Here is a 17,956-nt window from a genome sequence, read left to right as displayed (position 1 = left end):
TCATCACCAGTTTATTTAAGGACTCCATTTGGACTTTACACTTTATGGTTTGGACTTTTTGTTTTACATTCATTGCGGCGCAGGTATCCTCTTTTTTCCCCATGCTCCCTGACTGACTGTACTGTCAGTATTTACCTGGCTGCCAGTGTTTGTTTACTCAATATTTTATTAAGTACACTTTTTATATTGTCTCTAGCGCTGTTTTACACCGTCTTTTTTGCTACAGTTGAGTATTATAACTATATAGTGGCAGAAACATATTTATTTGAGGGCCCCGGGAGGTGACTTCCATTTCACGAGTACTGTACACCATTTCCCGCTCTTTCACCTTGCAAGGCGCACGCGCGAACACTCAGAAGCAACGTTGTTAATAAAGTTTAGCTTGTTCAGGAGTTGCGAAGAAAGACCAACAGCGGATACATTGTTGCCTTGGAGAGGCGTGGCCTGATAGAATGAAGGAATACCGAGTGGGCGTGGCTACTCTAGAAGAGGGGAGTGTTTTTTATGTGGGCGTGGCTTACAGAAGCTATGGGTGTGGCTGACAAACTGCGGCGCCATAAAGAATGCTGTGTGTGGGCGTGGCTTAGCACAAGGGGGAGTGGTTTATGGCGGAGTGAGAGAGGATGGGGGGAGTGGCGATCCTGCGCTTCGCTTCATTCAGTTTCCCAGGCGAGTCAAATAAAGAACATGAAACAAAGGCAGGTCGGGCCCGGACCCCCGAGCGGATGTAACGGCAGCAGCGACGGGAGCGGTAACGGAGGCAGGATGGCGGGTCAAGGACCGAGGCGGAGGAGGCGGCGCCGAGGAGCGGTAGGCGGCGGGGACGGAGAGGGAGGAGGAGCGGCGGGCGGGGAGCGCGAGGACGGAAGCCCGGCGGCGCGAGACCCCCAGCCCAACCGCCACTACCAGGTGCAGCACGCGCCGCGGCGCGAGGACACCGCGCACGAGTCGCCACATCATCGTCATCAGCAGCAGCAACACGCGCCGCGGCGCGAGGGCAGCCGCGAGCTCGAGGACGAAGACGACGGAGAGGAGGAGGAGGAAGAGGGGGAGGAAGACGAGGTAGAAGAGGAGGAGGCCGAGGAGGAGCTGCGAGAGGAGGAGGGAGGCCGGGACGGGGACTCCATGGCGGCCTCAGCCGGAGGAGGAGCAGCCCTGGCCCAGGCCAGGAAGAAGGATGGCGGGCCTGCGGCGAAGTTCTGGGAGAGCCCGGAGACCGTGTCCCAGCTGGACGGTGTGCGGGTGTGGATCGGGAAGCACTACAAGAAGGTGAGCAGGGGGCGGGGGCCTACTTCTGCTCATAGGCCTGCAGGCTACTACTACTACACCACGCCGGCCTGTGCTTTCCATCAAGAGAGTCTCACTGAGGCACTGCCAAGTAACGGGAGCCCCAAAACCTGCAGCTTGAGCCGCACTTATAGTGCCGGCGACACTAACGTCACGCTACAGTCGCTGGAAAAATCAAATTGAAGTGACTTCCACCGCTCCGTCGCTCCGCTCCCTCTATAAGCGCACGCGACGGCTTTGATACATTTGTTTTGAAGCGGCGTCGCTGTCGTCGGCACTATAAGCGCAGTCCTGCCCCCACACACACTGTGTGTGATGGGTACAGCGGGGGTTGCAGTGATGGGTACAGCGGGACACGCGTGCAGGTGGTGAGGCAGTCTCTTGGCTTGCATGCCCCAACACACACTGTCCCTGAGACGGCAACAAACACTTCAGCATGCTCTGAGACAGCAACATTAGGATGTCCCTATGCTGTTGCAGCAACACAGGCTACTGCGTACACAATCTGGCATTGGGACTAGACATGAAAACACACAGGCCCAGGGGTGTAACACACAAATATGTACACGAAATGGGAATAGGCTGCACGCAATGTGTGTGTATATATATGTATTTATATATCATATTATATTGCTGTTGTGTGAACCCGGGAGTTTGTATGCGGCATATAAAATCACAACGTATGCTAGGAAAATTATTTACTTGACATAGTGCTTTATTGCTCTGTCCTGCACAAGTTCTCAGTAAATTATTATTTTTTCCTACCATGAATTGTGCTTTGGTTTTTGTGCTGCATACAAACTCGCTGGTTCATTGCTACACACAAACAACCGAAAGTGACCATACCGCTCAGCCTAATACTAGTAACGAATACTGAATAATAACAGGGTGCTATAGGAAATACTAAGGCATTTTAGCAGGGTGGGTCCAAAGAGTTCCCCAAACCCCCGAAAAAGTTCCTATATCTAGCACTCGCTGTGGCAAATAGTAAGTGAGTGGTTACTCCGTGAGATATATATATATATCCCTAACAAAATGGTCTATGACCATAGGCTAACCATCAGCTGACATATATGTCCACATAGGACTAAACGTGGAAAAAAAACAAAGTTTTAATAAACATATGATGGTAAATAATGAACAAACACACACAGAGACCCTAGGATTGCTAAATAAGAGCGGTGGGTATACCAAGTGTGCATTTTTTCCGGGATTTGTTCGTTTTCACCAAGCCTTATATACGGCTGGGAAATTAGCAAAATCAGTCAAGGATGTGATAGAAATTGGCAGAACTTTGAAAGACTGAGAAACCCAGACCCCTAGAATAGAGCTTTTTCAGGAGAGCGAATCCTATTTAGAGTACCCAATAACGTCTAGACCACCCAAAACACTCAACTATACAGCACAAAAAGAACTGCAAACACAATTGAGACCTTGGAAATAAGATTATTTATCTAAATGTTCAAGTTCTGGAGCTAATTGCATGAAATATGGGCAAAATAAAGTCTGCCCGTGTTTTTTTTCTATGAAATGGATCATGTACAGTAGACCCCACGTCTGCTACCTGCTTTTACAAATGCCCCATTAGAGCTGCACACCAAGCAATATCCGGCATGTGTTTTTTGTTTTTAATAAATCAGTTTTGTACTATGAGAAAATACTTGTAGCATTTTTTTTTTAACTGACATTTTTCATGTATTATAAAGTAACCAGCCTTTTGAAGTGAAACTTCTTTGCCGGCATCTTAAAAAAAAAAAAAAAAACACTAGATGGTTCCGAAAACCAGAGACGTACACAGATGGCACTGAACGCATGCACAGGCCTGGCGCATGCGCCGAAGTGGCTACAGCTGAGCACAGGCCTGGCGCATGCGCAGAAGTGGCTACAGCTGTGCACAGGACCGGACGGCACATGCGCAGTTGCGCGCATGCGCTTACTGTGCACGCATGCACAGGACCGGCAGGTGCCACATGCACGAGCAGCGTACAATTCACTGGGGACTGCATTATATACAGGGACCTCGGTGACATACTTTGACCACACATACACACACACCTCAGTGACATATACCTTCACCACACACACCTCAGTGACACACTCCAGGGACCTCAGTGACATAGACCTTCACCACACACACCTCCGTGACACACTCCAGGGACCTCAGTGACATAGACCTTCACCACACAAACACCCACACCTCAGTTACACACACCATCACCACATACACACCTCAGGGACACACGCCTTACAACAAACACACCACAGTTGCACACCCCCTCGGGGACAAACCTCAGTTACACACCTTCACAACAAACACACATCTTCACCAGTGACACACCTTCACCCCATTGCCGAGCACGCGTTTTCTAAGTGAAACTTCCTTGTTTTCTCAGATTGTATTTACATTTGGATGTTTTTGATTAAATGAAATACTTTTGAGTATAATTACATTTTCAGTGACAAAACACAAGTTTCATTTGCAATGTGCGTGCTCAACACACACACATTTTTTTGTTTCTATAGCAACCTTTTTGCAGAGTTACATATAGTCAATACTCCTGTAGTAATTTAGTGAACCCCACGGCCGAATATTTGCTGATCGATCACAGTAGAAAGAATCGTTCGACAACTTCGTTAATTACTTATTGTGTATATTGTATTGATGCGCATATTAAAGGAAAGGAAAATAATGGCAGCTTGGACTGCTGCTTTAATTTAGCAGATTTCCAATGTTATCAGTACTGAAGATTTGCTTCATTAGATGGGTGCAAATAAATGTTCCACCTTTAAATATATGTTAAATATTCCATGGTCCGGTTCTTTTCTTCATTTTTTCAGAGACAATAGAAAACGTATTTTACAGCATCATTTCAGTCACTTGCATCATTCAGGCGTATAATTTAGAGTTGGGAATCCTTAGCTTGGTTGTTCTTAACTTGGTGTTGAATGATTCTGAATTCTATAAATCCAAATGCAATCTTTATAGGTTCGAGCGATACCTGTTTCTCTCACGGTCAGCCCAAAATGTTCTTAGTCGATCATCAACTTAGAACACAGTGTCTTCCTTTAGCAATATCTACTGTGATTTAAGATAACCTCTTTATTCTGTCACTAAGTAACTATAGTTAATACTATGCTCCTTATCTTTTTAAGACCCATCTCATATTGTCTTTCCAAGTATTTAACTAACCTTTGATTCCAAACTCTTGACCATATACTATTCAACTCGGCAGACATTAAACATACCAAGTTTCTAAATCACATAAAACCTATCTACATCTGCATGTCTTCAGTCTGATTTAACCACTTATCTTTGCAGCTTATAATTTTCCAATATTTCTAAGTTAATACTAAATTACTTATTTTAACTAGTTACATGTGGAATATATGTGAATATGGCATAATTAATATTTAGGCTTGAAATAGTCCTATCTTCAGGTACCGTGCCCTTCCTATACATACTTGATACCCATAACCTTTTTCTTGTTGTCATTATTACTATACACTTGCGATACTACTTTTCAGTGAGGTTTGGTAGGAGAATGCTGCATATTTAATTTGCCATTGACCGAGGAGTACATTTTCAGTGAGTAGCTATATAGAGCTGCGTTCTCTGAGATTCACAGCACACGGTGTATGTTGTTCAACTGAATGTAAACATGTTGCACATGGCTTTTCTGCTCTTGGTAGCAGTTGTTGGTTATTACTACTGAGGTGCACAACAGCTGTGTGACTGGTTGGTGTTTAATGACGGTAGAAATGTTTGCCAGCACAAAGTTCAGTGTTTGATCATTTAGATTTTTTTTTTTTTTACTTAATAAAAATTAAGTGAAATGCTGTTGTTGTTGCATGCACCGGGTGTGTAGTGCACACTACTCAACTCTAAAGTGAGTTTCAACCTTTTTTTGAACGGCAAAAGCCTTTAAAAGTTTATTGCGTCTGAGTAAACCGTTAAAAATGTGACTTATCTTGTGCATGTGAGATTAAACTAAATGTCACCGTTTGTCTTAATCCTCCGTGCTGCATAGAACAGTAGGGGCCTTGTGGTAACCTTTGGGTTGCTGTAAATTCGCAGAGTAATTTCTGGGATTGCGATCATGTGATCACTTTGCTTGTGGTCACAATGAAAACATTTGACCGCCCCTTGCTGTCATTGGCTGTGTTTGTGGCATTCAGTGGTCACCCTGTAGGCTCATTTGGAAATACTGTTTTGGGAGTTTCTGGGGAGTTTAGACGATTTCACTTAATCTTGCAGTACCGGAGTTAATTACAGGTGGCAAACTATGGCTGCGTCCATAGTATAGTCAGCGCTGAGCCGTGCGGACGCTCCGCGACGAGCCCCGTCATCCTCAATGAGAATGTCTTGAGAGGGCTTCCGTGAGTGTCCGCAGGTGTGCTGAGGCGCAGGGATTTTCAGCAGACAGCAGAACCTGTTTGTGAGCGCGCTGTCTGCTGAAAACCTCCAATCAGAGCGAAGCAACGGCGCCGTGACGTTGACATCGGCGCTTCGCAAGCTATTGGCCCAGTGACGTCGGTGCCCTGCCTCCCCCCGCCTCCCGATCGTGCACGCTGGCTCGTCTGCTAGTTCATGCAATCGCTCCTGATTGCGCAGACGAGCCTCAGCGCGCAGGAGCGTGGCTTCCCCCTCTATGGACGCAGCCAAGTCTTCAGTTAGACTGCAGCAGTACCATGAAAGCACATTTAAAAGGCTATGGCCCCGCTCCCTCAGTCAGCGCGCCCGCACTGCAGACAGGCGGCGCGCTGACAGACACAGACTGCGATATGCGGTCTGTAGGGATCTGGAGTGGGAGGGGGGGGGGTGTGGTTTGAGCGGAGGGACCCGCTACTCTCCCCCCCCCCCCCTCCCTCCATGGGCTCGGGCTGCAGGACAGGAGGGGGCTGCTGCGGGCTGCTGGAAGGTAAGCAGCTCCCTCCCCCTTCCCCCACAAATGCCCTCCTCACACACGCTGACACTGACACACACACACACACCCTACCTTGTGTAGGAAGCTGTCTGACAGCTCCCGCCCTGCCGCTGATTGTCTCATCAGCGCACCACGTGACGCGTCACCGCTCGGGATCATAATTTTCTTGCATCCCCTGGCGGCTGACGCGTCAGCGCGTAGTGAGCCGTGCAGCGAAGGGGGACTGGGACTGGCTCAGAAGGATTCCCTTGCTGGTGAGGAACGCGCACGCGGCCGCCGGGCGCAGCGGGTCCCAGCCCTAACAAAGCCAAGCCGATGTCTCCGGTTGTAGACATACAGGTGCACTTTCATGTTTGTGTTTTTCGTTGTGTGTGTCGTCCAGTTATTCACCTGATCATTTTCAGGCTCTCGCTTTTAGCAGTTGATACATTGCAGGAGCCCTGTTCCGTTTCACTCTGTGCACTCATTTCCACTTGCAAACTCTCCCTGTTGGTTTCCTAACAGATATTAGAACCTACAACGAAGCTTAAAAGCTTTTATTCGGACATTTCAGTAATCCCAAATGCTTTGCTAAAGTTTTTTTTCAATGCTATTTTATTTTCCTGGCCCACTATTATTCAATTATTATGATGCAATTCATTTTAAAACTAGACATTGACTGATGTCCATTATGACGATGGTTTGCTCAGTTTTCTGTAGTGGGAGCAGCTGGTGAAGTGAATTTGGCAGGGGGTGCAGATTTCGCACCGTGAGTCCAGGGGTGCGCAACAAATAGGTCAGGTTTTAAGGATATCCCTGCTTTAGCACAAGTCGTCAACCACTGAGCCACCTGTGCTGAAGCAGGAATGTCCTTAAAACCTGACCTGTTGGTGGCCCTCGGACAGGATGTGGCCACCCCTGGTTTAGACGCAGAGTAACCTTGCTCTCTCTGGACTCCGGGCAGCGACTCGGACAGTGTGTGGCTTGTGTAGAGGTGCCTGTTTGCCCATTACTTGCTGCTGTGTTGTGCCTGCTTGGGTTCAGATGGCGACAAAATAAATGTAGCAATGTAATTGCACTGAACTATCTGGTTAACTGAAGTTGATAGTGAGCCCGATCTAGTCGTGCCCTGTGCGGTGAAGACACGCGATGTGTACTAGGGGCAGATTTAAATGAAGTAGGTACTGAATATATGGTTATGACTTCTTCTGTCAAACTCTGCGTATTTTAATGCTAAGTAAATTGCTTTTTTGTAATGCATGATTCTTTACATCATTTATTTTAACCAATGGGCTGCCAATTGCAGTGCTGCTATACTATAACTGCTTGGCTGGAGAAACAAACGGCATGTATGCTAAACACAGCTGTCTCACAATAAAACGGATTGATGACTGATGTATAAAATCCAATACTTGTGCACTCGCCAATTGGTATATAAAAAAGTGCAGTAATGTTGGGTGCCAGACTCGCCACCGTTGATCAATCGGAATTCAGTCATGCAGATTTTTTTTTACTTCAACCGAGAGTTGTTATATCAGGATGGTTTTGACCAACGCTTCGGTCCTTGTAATAGGACCTGTGTTCAAGGTTTTAAAGGTCTGTTAAGAACTGTAATTTTGGTTAAATAAACAATCCAGATCATTTCCGCCTGGAGTGCTATTCATTTTTATTTTTTTTCCATGCGTACCAGTAAGTTGTACATTTCCATTAACAAGTGATTACTGGCTTTTTTTTGTGTGGTTGTACTTTCTTTGACCAGGTATAAAAACTTGACCAGGAACTTCTATTTGTCTTCTGTTTTAATGTTGAGATTTTGGAAACTAAAGCGCTGTGCAAGATGGTTTGATGCAAGATTATTTTTTCTTTAACCGTAAAAGGCTCCATCCATTCTGTAATATTCTGACTTTTAGGACTGTCTTATGGTTGTAGTAGAGTATAACATTTATAGAGTCTTTCTTTTAAAGGGGTAGTCTCTCCACGGGTGAAAGTCCACTAAGGACAGTAGCATGTTTTTTAAAAGGAGTCAACCAAATATTTATTTATAAAATGTTTTACCAGGAAATATTACATTGAGTTACCTCTCGTTTTCAAGTATGTACTGGGCATAGTTATGATGACATACATAGTTACTTAAGTGAATAGGGTATACATTATATACAAGACATTGCATGCACAGTTAGAGATAATATATATTATAGGCTTATGTAACAGTTACAGACCAGATTAAAATGTGAGACAGCTTTAGTTTTGAAAGAAACTTAGACTGGTGGCGGCTGTGAGACTCCAGTAGGTTGTTCCAGTTTTGGGGTGCACTGTGAGAGGAGGAGGAGGAGGAGCGGCCGGATACTTTGTTGAACCTTGGGACCATGAACAGTCTTTTGGAGTCAGATAAGTGCTGCATGTGGTAGGGGTGAGGAGCTTGTTCAGATAAACGGGTAACTTGCCCAGAAAGTATTTGCAGACAAGACAGGAAAGATAAACTTTGCACATAGACTCAAGTGATGACCAATCTAGTTCTTTGAGCATTTCGTAGTGATTTGTCTTGTAGTTGCATTAGAGGACAAAGCGGTACATTGACTTGTAGAGGTTAAATTTTCTAAGGTGAGTTTGGGGTGCTATGCCATATGCCAGGTGAGTGCAAACTTTTGGCGTTGTGCCCTCTTTGCCAGCTCCCACTTGCTTTTGCGTCCCTTACCTTACTCGGGGTGACGTCACCGCATGACGCCGCGACGTCATTTGACGCCGCGTTGCCATGGTGATGCTTCACAGCAGCCTTCAGAATCACGGTAGGTTCAGATTGCAGAGGCCTCACGCGATCCCCCTGCATTTAATTTAAATGCCATGGGGAAGAGCCAGGGGCCTCGGATCCTGCCTGCGTGCGCCGCCCCCTCCACCCCCCAAAAAAAATCCTGTGCCCCCCACTTTGTGCACCGCTGCCATATGCTATGTCCCCATAGTCTATAATTGGCATTGGCATCTGCTGTGCGATACGCTTTCTGACCAGCAGACTTAGGGAGGATTTGTTCCTATAAAGTACCCCTAGTTTGGCATAAGTTTTGGATGTCAGGGCATCAATGTGCACCCTGAATATTAAGTGGGAGTCAAACCATAAGCCCAGGTATTTAAATCTAGTAACTTGAGTTAGGGTGGTTTTTAATGTTGGTTCTGATCTGGAGCTCATGGGAAGCTTTAGAAATGTTGCCTTGGTCCCAAATACCATAGTTACAGTCTTGTCAGTGTTTAAAAAAACAGTTTGTTTGGGAAATCCAGTTTTCAAGTCTCGGTCAGATTGAAGTACGTGTTCAAGGACAGAGAGGCTAAGGCTGCGCTCACACAGGGAGCTTCGCGACGCTGTGTCCGCGTGAGCGCGCCTCCATCTGCTGGGCGATGTGATCATCCCCAGCAGACTGAATGATCTGACAACAAGGCGACATCGTGTGTGTGTGTGTGTTTAGAGTGTGCGTGCGTTTGAGCAGGTCTGTGAGCCTCCTGCATCACACAGCAGCAAAGCCCAGAAACCGGCAGTCTCATTCTGTTCCATTCCCCCTTTCTAGCTCACCTCTCGCGCCCCGCACCCCCTGTTTAGCTTGCCCTTCGCCCCCCTATCTCTCTCCAGAGGTGCCAGTTACCTCATCGGTGTCCTTCCCACCACAGGCTGACAGACTAGTCTGTACCTCCTGCCGCGGGGTGACCGAGACTGATTTCATGGGACATTGGCATCTATTGTCCCTGCGTTGCCCCACAACAGGAAGGGGACAATAGATGACCAACTGGTTCATTCTTTCTGTAAAACTCACAACCTCCTTTATAAACTTTTTTTTTTAAATGCAACGCTCTACAGAACATGGAATAACTTTATTACCCTTATCCCTCTCCCGTTTCAGAGACTTGCCATGTATTACTTGTATAACAATCACCCTCTTTTTACACACCAGTTCCCAGCTATGCATTCAGGCTGTTGCCCAGAACTGCAGAGTCTCTGGTCAATTTCAGCAGCCAATCAATGTAAATGTCTGGACATGGCGTGGCTGCTGAAATTGACGTCATACTGTTGCAGCCGGAGATCAGCTTCAGAAGGCTACGGCAGCAGCGTCGATGCCGCACTTTGCAGCCAATGGTAGTTTCAATACTGAACACTACCATTGGCCGCAGGAATCGGTGACGAACGCGCGCACGTCGTGTAGCGCGCTTTGTGAGCGGGGCCTAAGGCTGTGTGCATATAAGATTGTGACATCCGCATACATGGGTATTGAGGCTCCCTTACAAGCTGTAGGAAGGTCATTGATGAACACGGAGAAGGGTAGGGGCCCCAGAACTGAGCATTGCGGGACACCACAGGTGATATCCAAGGGCTTGGAGTTAGAGCCCGAGAGAGACACATGTTGGGATCTTCCTGATGGGTAGGACTGAAACCAGTTTAAAGCATGTTTCCCTATTCCAGAGCATTGAAGCTTGTTTAACAAGATAACATGATCAACGGTATCAAAAGCCTTTGCAAAATCCAGGAATATTGCACCAGTAAATTGGAGGAATGAAGGGGTTAATGGATTAACCAAGATTACTATGTGCACTCTCTATGACCAATTGAGGGCTGGGAAATATTACATTCTAGGGTGACCCCTAAATAGCCTCTCACTAATGTGTTAAAAACTTGCTTTATTAAACATGTATACAATGGACAACAATTACTCCATTAAAATAAACAGGGAGAAATTACTACAGTGGAGGATATAGCACCAACTCTTGTCTGTGAGCTAGTCTATGTCCTCTGTGTTGAGCTGTGAAGGGAGGAAGTAATCATTTACATAGGTGCATGTATCTTGGAAGTATGATCTATTCACAGTGGCTATATTGGTCACTAGAAAAAAAACACACCCAAAATGACTGCTAAGACTCTACACTGAACTTCCTGGATCTTACCATCTCAAAACAGCCTGACGGCAAACTCTCTACTACCATCTATAGGAAAACCACTTCGACCAATAGCCTTCTCCGCGCAGACAGCAACCATCCACAACACACAATAAGAAATATACCCACAGGCCAATTTCTGAGAGTACGCAGAAATTGCTCCACTATGAGAGAGTTCAACAAGCTAAAGATATGAGCTCCGGATTTATGCGGCGCGGGTATTTAAAAAGCTCTGTACATAAAGCTTATGTTGGGGCAAAGGAGACGACACGCACTCCTCTCTGGACCGCATTGCTAACTTTTAGCAGGGTAGTTACCGTTGAGTGGTTGGGGCGAAAGCCAGATTGGAATTGGCTAGGGAAATTTGTCTTGGTATAGCAATCGCTTAATTGGGAGTAAACACATTTTTCCAGGACTTTGGATAGTATTGGGAGAAGAGAGATTGGCCTGTAGTTTGAGTGTTTTTGTCCCCACTTTTGAAGATTGGGACAACTCCTGCCAGTTTTCCAGGTCTTAGGGATATGGCCTGCAGACAGGATAGAGTTGACTATGGAAGCAATTGGTTTGGCAATGGCTGGGGCACCAAGTCTTAGGAACTTTGATTGCAGTAAGTCAGGCCTACATTGGCTGCTTTAGTTTTAATTTGAGGAGCGCTTGTGTAATCTCCTTCGGATACTGGGACAAATTGAAAATTGTGGGCACTGTTGGGGGGGGGGGGCAGGGGGTGAGGGCTATATGGGAACTCCCAGGATGAGGTTCATGTGTGTGGTTTGTGTTGCATTTCCCTAATAAACCCCACAAAGTATTCATTGAATGTATTTGCAATGTCAGTGGGATTGCCAGAGTAATATCCTCTTATATGACATGGTTGTTGACGGCAAGAAGGCTGGAATATATTGTTGATAACCTTTCAGAAGTTAGCTGGATTTTATGTATTCTGGTGAAGATTGTCAGAGTAATATTGTGCTTTTGCATGTCGTCTGCTGTGTGCATGCATTCCACAGGCACCTGTAGTCAAGATCCTTGGTAGTGCCAGTTACTTTGTTGCGTGTCTTGCGTGTCTTGCCAGTACTTGCAAGGAAAAACAAAGATGGGTCACCCAATAGAAAGCTGCAGTCTCCTTTCACAATGTCACTTACAGTATTTCTATTGACCGAGGGAGGACGACCCGAATGGCCAAATTGTTTCTCAGACAATAATTCTTGCAAGATGATTTAAAAATGACATGTTTGAAACCTGGGTGTTTCTAGCGGTGTGCCACAGTTCATGAATGTAAAGCAATTTTTAATAAAAAGCAGCGTAGTTAAATGTAATTTCTACACACTGTATAGAAAGGGTTGAATGTTTTGACCTCGCTTTAATTTCCTGCGTTTTTTACTACTTTGAATACGTTTTTATTTCTAAAAATAAGCTGTAAATGTCAATATAATTTGATCATTATTGTAGCAATTAAAGTTTTTGAGTGCATGACTTTCTCCTATTATAAGCCTGATGACTGACAATATTAATATTCTGCTTTCAGTATGTTCAAGCTGACTGCCCAACAAATAAAGCGTTGGCTGTGCTGGTCACCCAGCTTCTGCAGTTTCAGGAAGATGCTTTTGGAAGACATGTCACCAACCCTGCCTTCACCAAACTACCTGTGAGTGTTTCCTGGCCATGAATGCTTTACTGATGCCTGCGTCCAGTACCTATAGGGAAGCTGTAATTGGCACATTCTGTATTCTCATATTTTTGACCGTGGTTGGTTGCCAGGGGATCTGATGTTGTATTATGAGAAAGCAGATATGTAGGCGACACTTTCACTTTAGAACGGTATTTCTCAAGGATGCCGTGCTACCCAAGAGTGTCCCTGACTAACGTGAACCGTAGCCCATGGGTAAACTGATCTTAATGACTGAAAACATTGAAATTGTCTTTGCAAACACTCACAAGCTGTAATTCAGTTTACAACATGTTTTTTAGAAACTTGAATGAATTTGAGTGTTGGGGGGGGGGGGAGTGGTATTCCTCAGCAGGGGGGTCACACAAACTAAGGCTGAGATTATTCAGCCTGCGATTGCGTGCCAACCTCAAATTGACTAGTTCCTGCCAGGCTGCTCCATGTGTGCGCGCTGGCACGACCGCGAGTTGAAGACGGTGTCTTTTTTCAAGTGTTGCCGCGTGACGTATCTGCCACGCCTCTAGATCGCCTCCACAATCTCCTGCTGCCATATTCAGAGATCGCTGAGGCTGCAGGGGTGCGGGAGGCTATGCGGGTGGGCGTGCAGGCTGTACAATCTCAGCCTAAGGGTTCTGTGGGGAGGGGCGTTGAAACAGACTCAGTTCTAGTGCTACTTTGCTAGATATTTATACTTGTCCAGATGCAGCATATCGGGGGTGGTCAAATCCAGTCCTCAAGGACCACCAACAGGTCAGGTTCTCCGGATATTTGTGCTTCAGCACAGATTGCGCCTCATGTGCTGAAGCAGGGATATCGTGAAACCCTGACCCGTTGGTGGCCCTTGAGGACTGGAGTTAGTCACACCTGCAGTATAACGTTAACGTGCGTGTTCTGTTAGTCTGCAGTGTTATCATGACCAAACCACTGCGGCCCTAGCAAAGCGTTGGGAAACCCTGATGCCTGCAACTAACTTCTTCCTGTGTGTCATTTTAGGCAAAATGCTTCATGGATTTTAAAGCCAGTGGGACGCTTTGTCACATACTGGGAGCTGCTTACAAACACCGGAGTGACCAAGGATGGTAGGAATGACCAATACATTGAATACAACATTTTACTTAATATGATGCATAGCACAAAGAAACATACACCATAAATTAAGAGGTTACATGATATTTCTAAACCAAGATACTATGGGTGTAAAAATGCTTGGAGAAATGTCTTGAGGAAGTCATTTGTGATACTTGTGCCTTGTGATATCATTTACTATATATGTTTTTAAAATGTGAGTAGAAAAGAAGCATCACATAAAGGAAATAAAACACTATTGGGTTAAAAAAAAAAAGAAAAAAGGTAGGAATATAAATTTGCTAAACGTAACATTTCCTGCAAACGTCCGGGCGGGTAGCAATGAGGAGGTCTTTATACGGGTAACTTACTGCTGTTTGTCCCGCAGGAGGAGGTTTGATTTGCAGAATCCATCCAGGATGGACCGCAATGTGGAAATGTTCATGAACATTGAGAAAACGGTGATGCAGGTAATTACAACGGAAGTTTCTTATGTTCCCACCATGTGGTTAATTTACGGAGAACATGAACTCCTCCTGTTCTGTATTCTTAGTAGCATTACATATCTCGGAAGAAATTAGATTGAAATAATTATAGTTTTTTCCTTAAAGTTGTCATTCACTAGATGTCATTATCGTAAATATCTTATGTATTTGCGTTGTCATGCGAGTTCATATATGTACTTTCTTCTGATGTGACTGCTGTAATGTACAAAAAAACTGTTCCTATTGCTGCTGATATTAAATTATACTTCGGTATCTGATATACTTTTAAAGCTGCAGTTCAAGCTCCTGGTTTTTTTTTTTTTTTACTTCAATAGTTTCATGTGGGCAATCTCTAGTTACCTAAAGAACTGCATAGCTGCCGGTCAATTCGTTCTCCGTCTATTGATCGGCAAAGTTTGGCGACATCTTAAATATGGGGACTGTAAATGGTTGCTATAGCAACAAGCATGCTTTTAAAAATAGAATACAAGAAAATTGGTCTTTCAAAGTTGTTTTTTTTTTTTTAAAACAGAGATTGCTAAAAATATTTTTTCTTACTACAGAACTGATTTATTAAAAAACCCACACATGCAGGATATTGCTTGAACTGCAGCTTTAAACATTGACTCGTGTAATAATTACAACTTTTTGTTTTTACACATAAGCTTGATTATTTTTTTTTTTAGTATTTGTAATCCTTATGAGGTACAGATAGCTACTGATTCATTTATACAACAAAAGACAGAAAAGCTCAGCTACATCCAATATGACAAAAATACACCGTGAAATACCTATATATTCTCTTGAAAAAGGTTAATTTAGTTAAACCTTTTGGCCAAAGCCTTATAAGCCTGCAAGCCACATCAAGGCATGACCAAATTTGCAGGTCCTAACACTACCTGATTAAAATTCTCATTTACCCCCATATTTGGAGAGAGAATTCACATTTAATCTGTCCAAACCCAGCAGCATGAACAAGACCTGCTAACTTGGAAAGTGGGGAGGGGCGAGCTTAAACCCTGGGGGGGGAGGGGCCACTAACCTCCAAACAGATGCGACTAGCCCCCCAGGGTATAAGCTCCGCACTTTCCAAGTTAGCAGGTCTTGTTCATGCTGCTGTTTGGACAGATCAAATGTGATCATTCTCCCTCCAAATATGAGGGTAAATGAGAATTTTAATCAGGTAGGGTTAGGACCTGCAAATTTGGTCGTGCTTAGATGAGACCCTAAGGCTTTGGCCAAAGGGTTTAACTAAATTACCTTTTTTCAAGGGAATATATATGTATTTCACTGTGTATTTTTGTCATATTGGATGTATCTTTGGGCTTTTCTGTCTTTTGCTGTATACATTTGGCCATGCCCAGTAGCACTCCTTTTGACACGATATATATATATATATAATGTGGTATGTTTTAGGGCTTCTGGAGCTTGCTGGGATTCTGTGTGTATTTACTGATCCATGTAACAAGAACTTTGTCGTATTGATGACGATTCCTTAATTTGATGTTTACTGGCTTTAATTTAGTCCCCAAGAGGTTTACCTTGTGAAAGCACAATGATGGTTATCACAAGATATACAATACACGCAGCGTCTTAAAGCAGCCAGCCATGCAATATCCTACATGCTTCTACTTTTATTTTATTAGAAATCTCTTCTGTAGCATTAGGTAATACTTATTACTACATTATTATTTTTTAATTCAAACATTAATGTTATTTTTTATGAGTTTTAATATATTGAGCAGCCTTTGATTTCTATAGCAGGTTTTTACCCCACCTCCCCAGCAGTGCGACATTTGTGCAACTTTCCCCTTTGATAACTTGTTGCTAATATTCCCAGCAGTTTGAGCTGCAAACTGTAACAATAGATACCTTTGTAATATAAGAATACGTTGTAGCTGCTGAGTTACACTTACTGAGGGATTGTTTGCAACTGCAAGGCAGCCATTTGGTGAACTTTGGGAAGCGGGACCTTCACTGAACGATCTATGGGAGAACTGATCGATCGGCAGCTTAGGTAATTAGTTTTCAATAAAGGTAATTAGAGGGTGCTTATTAAAATAAAAACATTTTTCAAGCGACTTTTATTGCCTCCTTTAAATTGAGTTGGGTTCTTCCAACTGCAATAAGGATGCAACATTTCCAAAGGTTAAGTACTATGTGCAGAGTTATAAAGCCTTTTTTTGGAGAAGTAGAATGGTGGCCCAAACAAACCTGCCTGGATCACTGTATCAGTATTGCAAAATGCAAGAGGACAGGGAGGGGTAAAAATACAGTTGACCTAAATATGAGCACACTTTTCTCATGCAGAACAACTGTGTGAGCAGACCGACCGTCTACCTCGTGCCAGAGATTGAACTGAAGTTGGCCAATAAACTAAAGGACATAGTAAAACGTCATCAGGTAATGTGATTTCCTTATACCACAAACAAACTTGGCAGAAGCACCTGTAACAGCCTGATTATTTTGGTGATGGTCGACTGCAAACTTACAGTAGTACGTTTTTGTCCTGGAGAATTGTAGATGCACTAGTTGAACAACATGAGCTTACCTGTAAAAATGAAATGTTTATTTGTAAAAAGTATCAAAAGGGCTATTATGTAACTTTTATTCACTATAATGTGCCCGAAAGCATAAGTTACAGGCGGTCCTCGCTTGTCCGACCGAGTGCGTGCCACAAATCGCCGTGGGAGTGCGGTTCCCATGTTAATCGGCGGCGGTGACCGTCGGATAATCGGGTCCGGAGTCGGATAATGCATCCGGCGGACTGCATTATGCGGCGGCGGATAAGGTATCCGTCAGAAACCAGGACGTCGGTAAGCGAGGACTCTGTGTAAGGAAGGTAGATATGGTGCGGGGACAGCTGCATTTTAAACCTGTTACAAAGTGCACTCATGAATATGAATTGGATACAATATAGATTTGTTCCTTATGAAATTAGAGAAGATATACATTGTAATGCAAAAGAATATTTAATACAGTGGAAACAACCTTTCAAACGCATTGTCGGATTTGTGTTTTCCGCCAGACTATAGTTTTTTTTTTTTTTTGGACATGTAACGCACCATCTTAAAGGGACTAAGGGGGTAATTCTGTGTCTGAATCGTAGATTTGTGACCTCTTTGTTTGGAAACTCTCTCACTTCAAAGAGGATTTTCATCCGACAAGGGCACGAATGGCTGCTTCGGACAATAGCAAAATTACGGTTTTATTCTGTAATCTCTGTAGAAAGGATCTTCCAGTTAAAGGTACTGGGGACACTTACAGAAATTTCAGGCACTGAAAAAATATTGCGAGATCTGAGTACACTGTTATTGTGCCTCTATTTTGTAAGCATGGAATACATTGTCAGCTATATAAACATAGCAAACCATTGTATGAGACTACAGAACATTAGGGACCGAGAAGCTTAATGCATGCAATGTTTGTTAAGGATTTCACAAGAATTATACATGGGTAGTTGTGAAGTATGTTTCTGAAGTGTTTATAATTAAAGTGCATTATCTTTGTTCAGTAAATTGTAAGAGCTAAACTAAATATACATTGTATTTGTTAAATGGTATTTTGAACTGGCGTAAAAGTCCCGTATTCTCAATATTTATCTATTTGTTGTGGAAACATGTTATAGTGACAGATATCCA

General features: G+C 44.0%; 1 protein-coding gene across 1 annotated transcript in view; it reads left to right on the top strand.

The window, feature by feature from the left end:
- The first annotated feature begins 593 nt into the window (after positions 1-593).
- SMARCC1 (SWI/SNF related BAF chromatin remodeling complex subunit C1) overlaps positions 594-17,956 on the top strand; it is a 34,170-nt gene continuing 16,807 nt past the window's right edge. The window contains exons 1-5 of the mRNA XM_075588159.1: positions 594-1,269; positions 12,625-12,744; positions 13,759-13,844; positions 14,219-14,300; positions 16,626-16,718. Of these exons, the coding sequence (XP_075444274.1) occupies positions 688-1,269; positions 12,625-12,744; positions 13,759-13,844; positions 14,219-14,300; positions 16,626-16,718 (963 nt within the window). The 5' untranslated portion in view covers positions 594-687. The remainder of the gene's footprint in view (positions 1,270-12,624; positions 12,745-13,758; positions 13,845-14,218; positions 14,301-16,625; positions 16,719-17,956) is intronic.

The sequence above is a fragment of the Ascaphus truei genome, chromosome 2 (assembly GCF_040206685.1).
Source record: "Ascaphus truei isolate aAscTru1 chromosome 2, aAscTru1.hap1, whole genome shotgun sequence".
In the NCBI taxonomy this organism is placed as follows: Eukaryota; Metazoa; Chordata; class Amphibia; order Anura; family Ascaphidae; genus Ascaphus; species Ascaphus truei.
The sequence above is the reverse complement of the archived record's forward strand: the minus strand, read 5'-3'. Positions and strand labels throughout refer to the sequence as shown.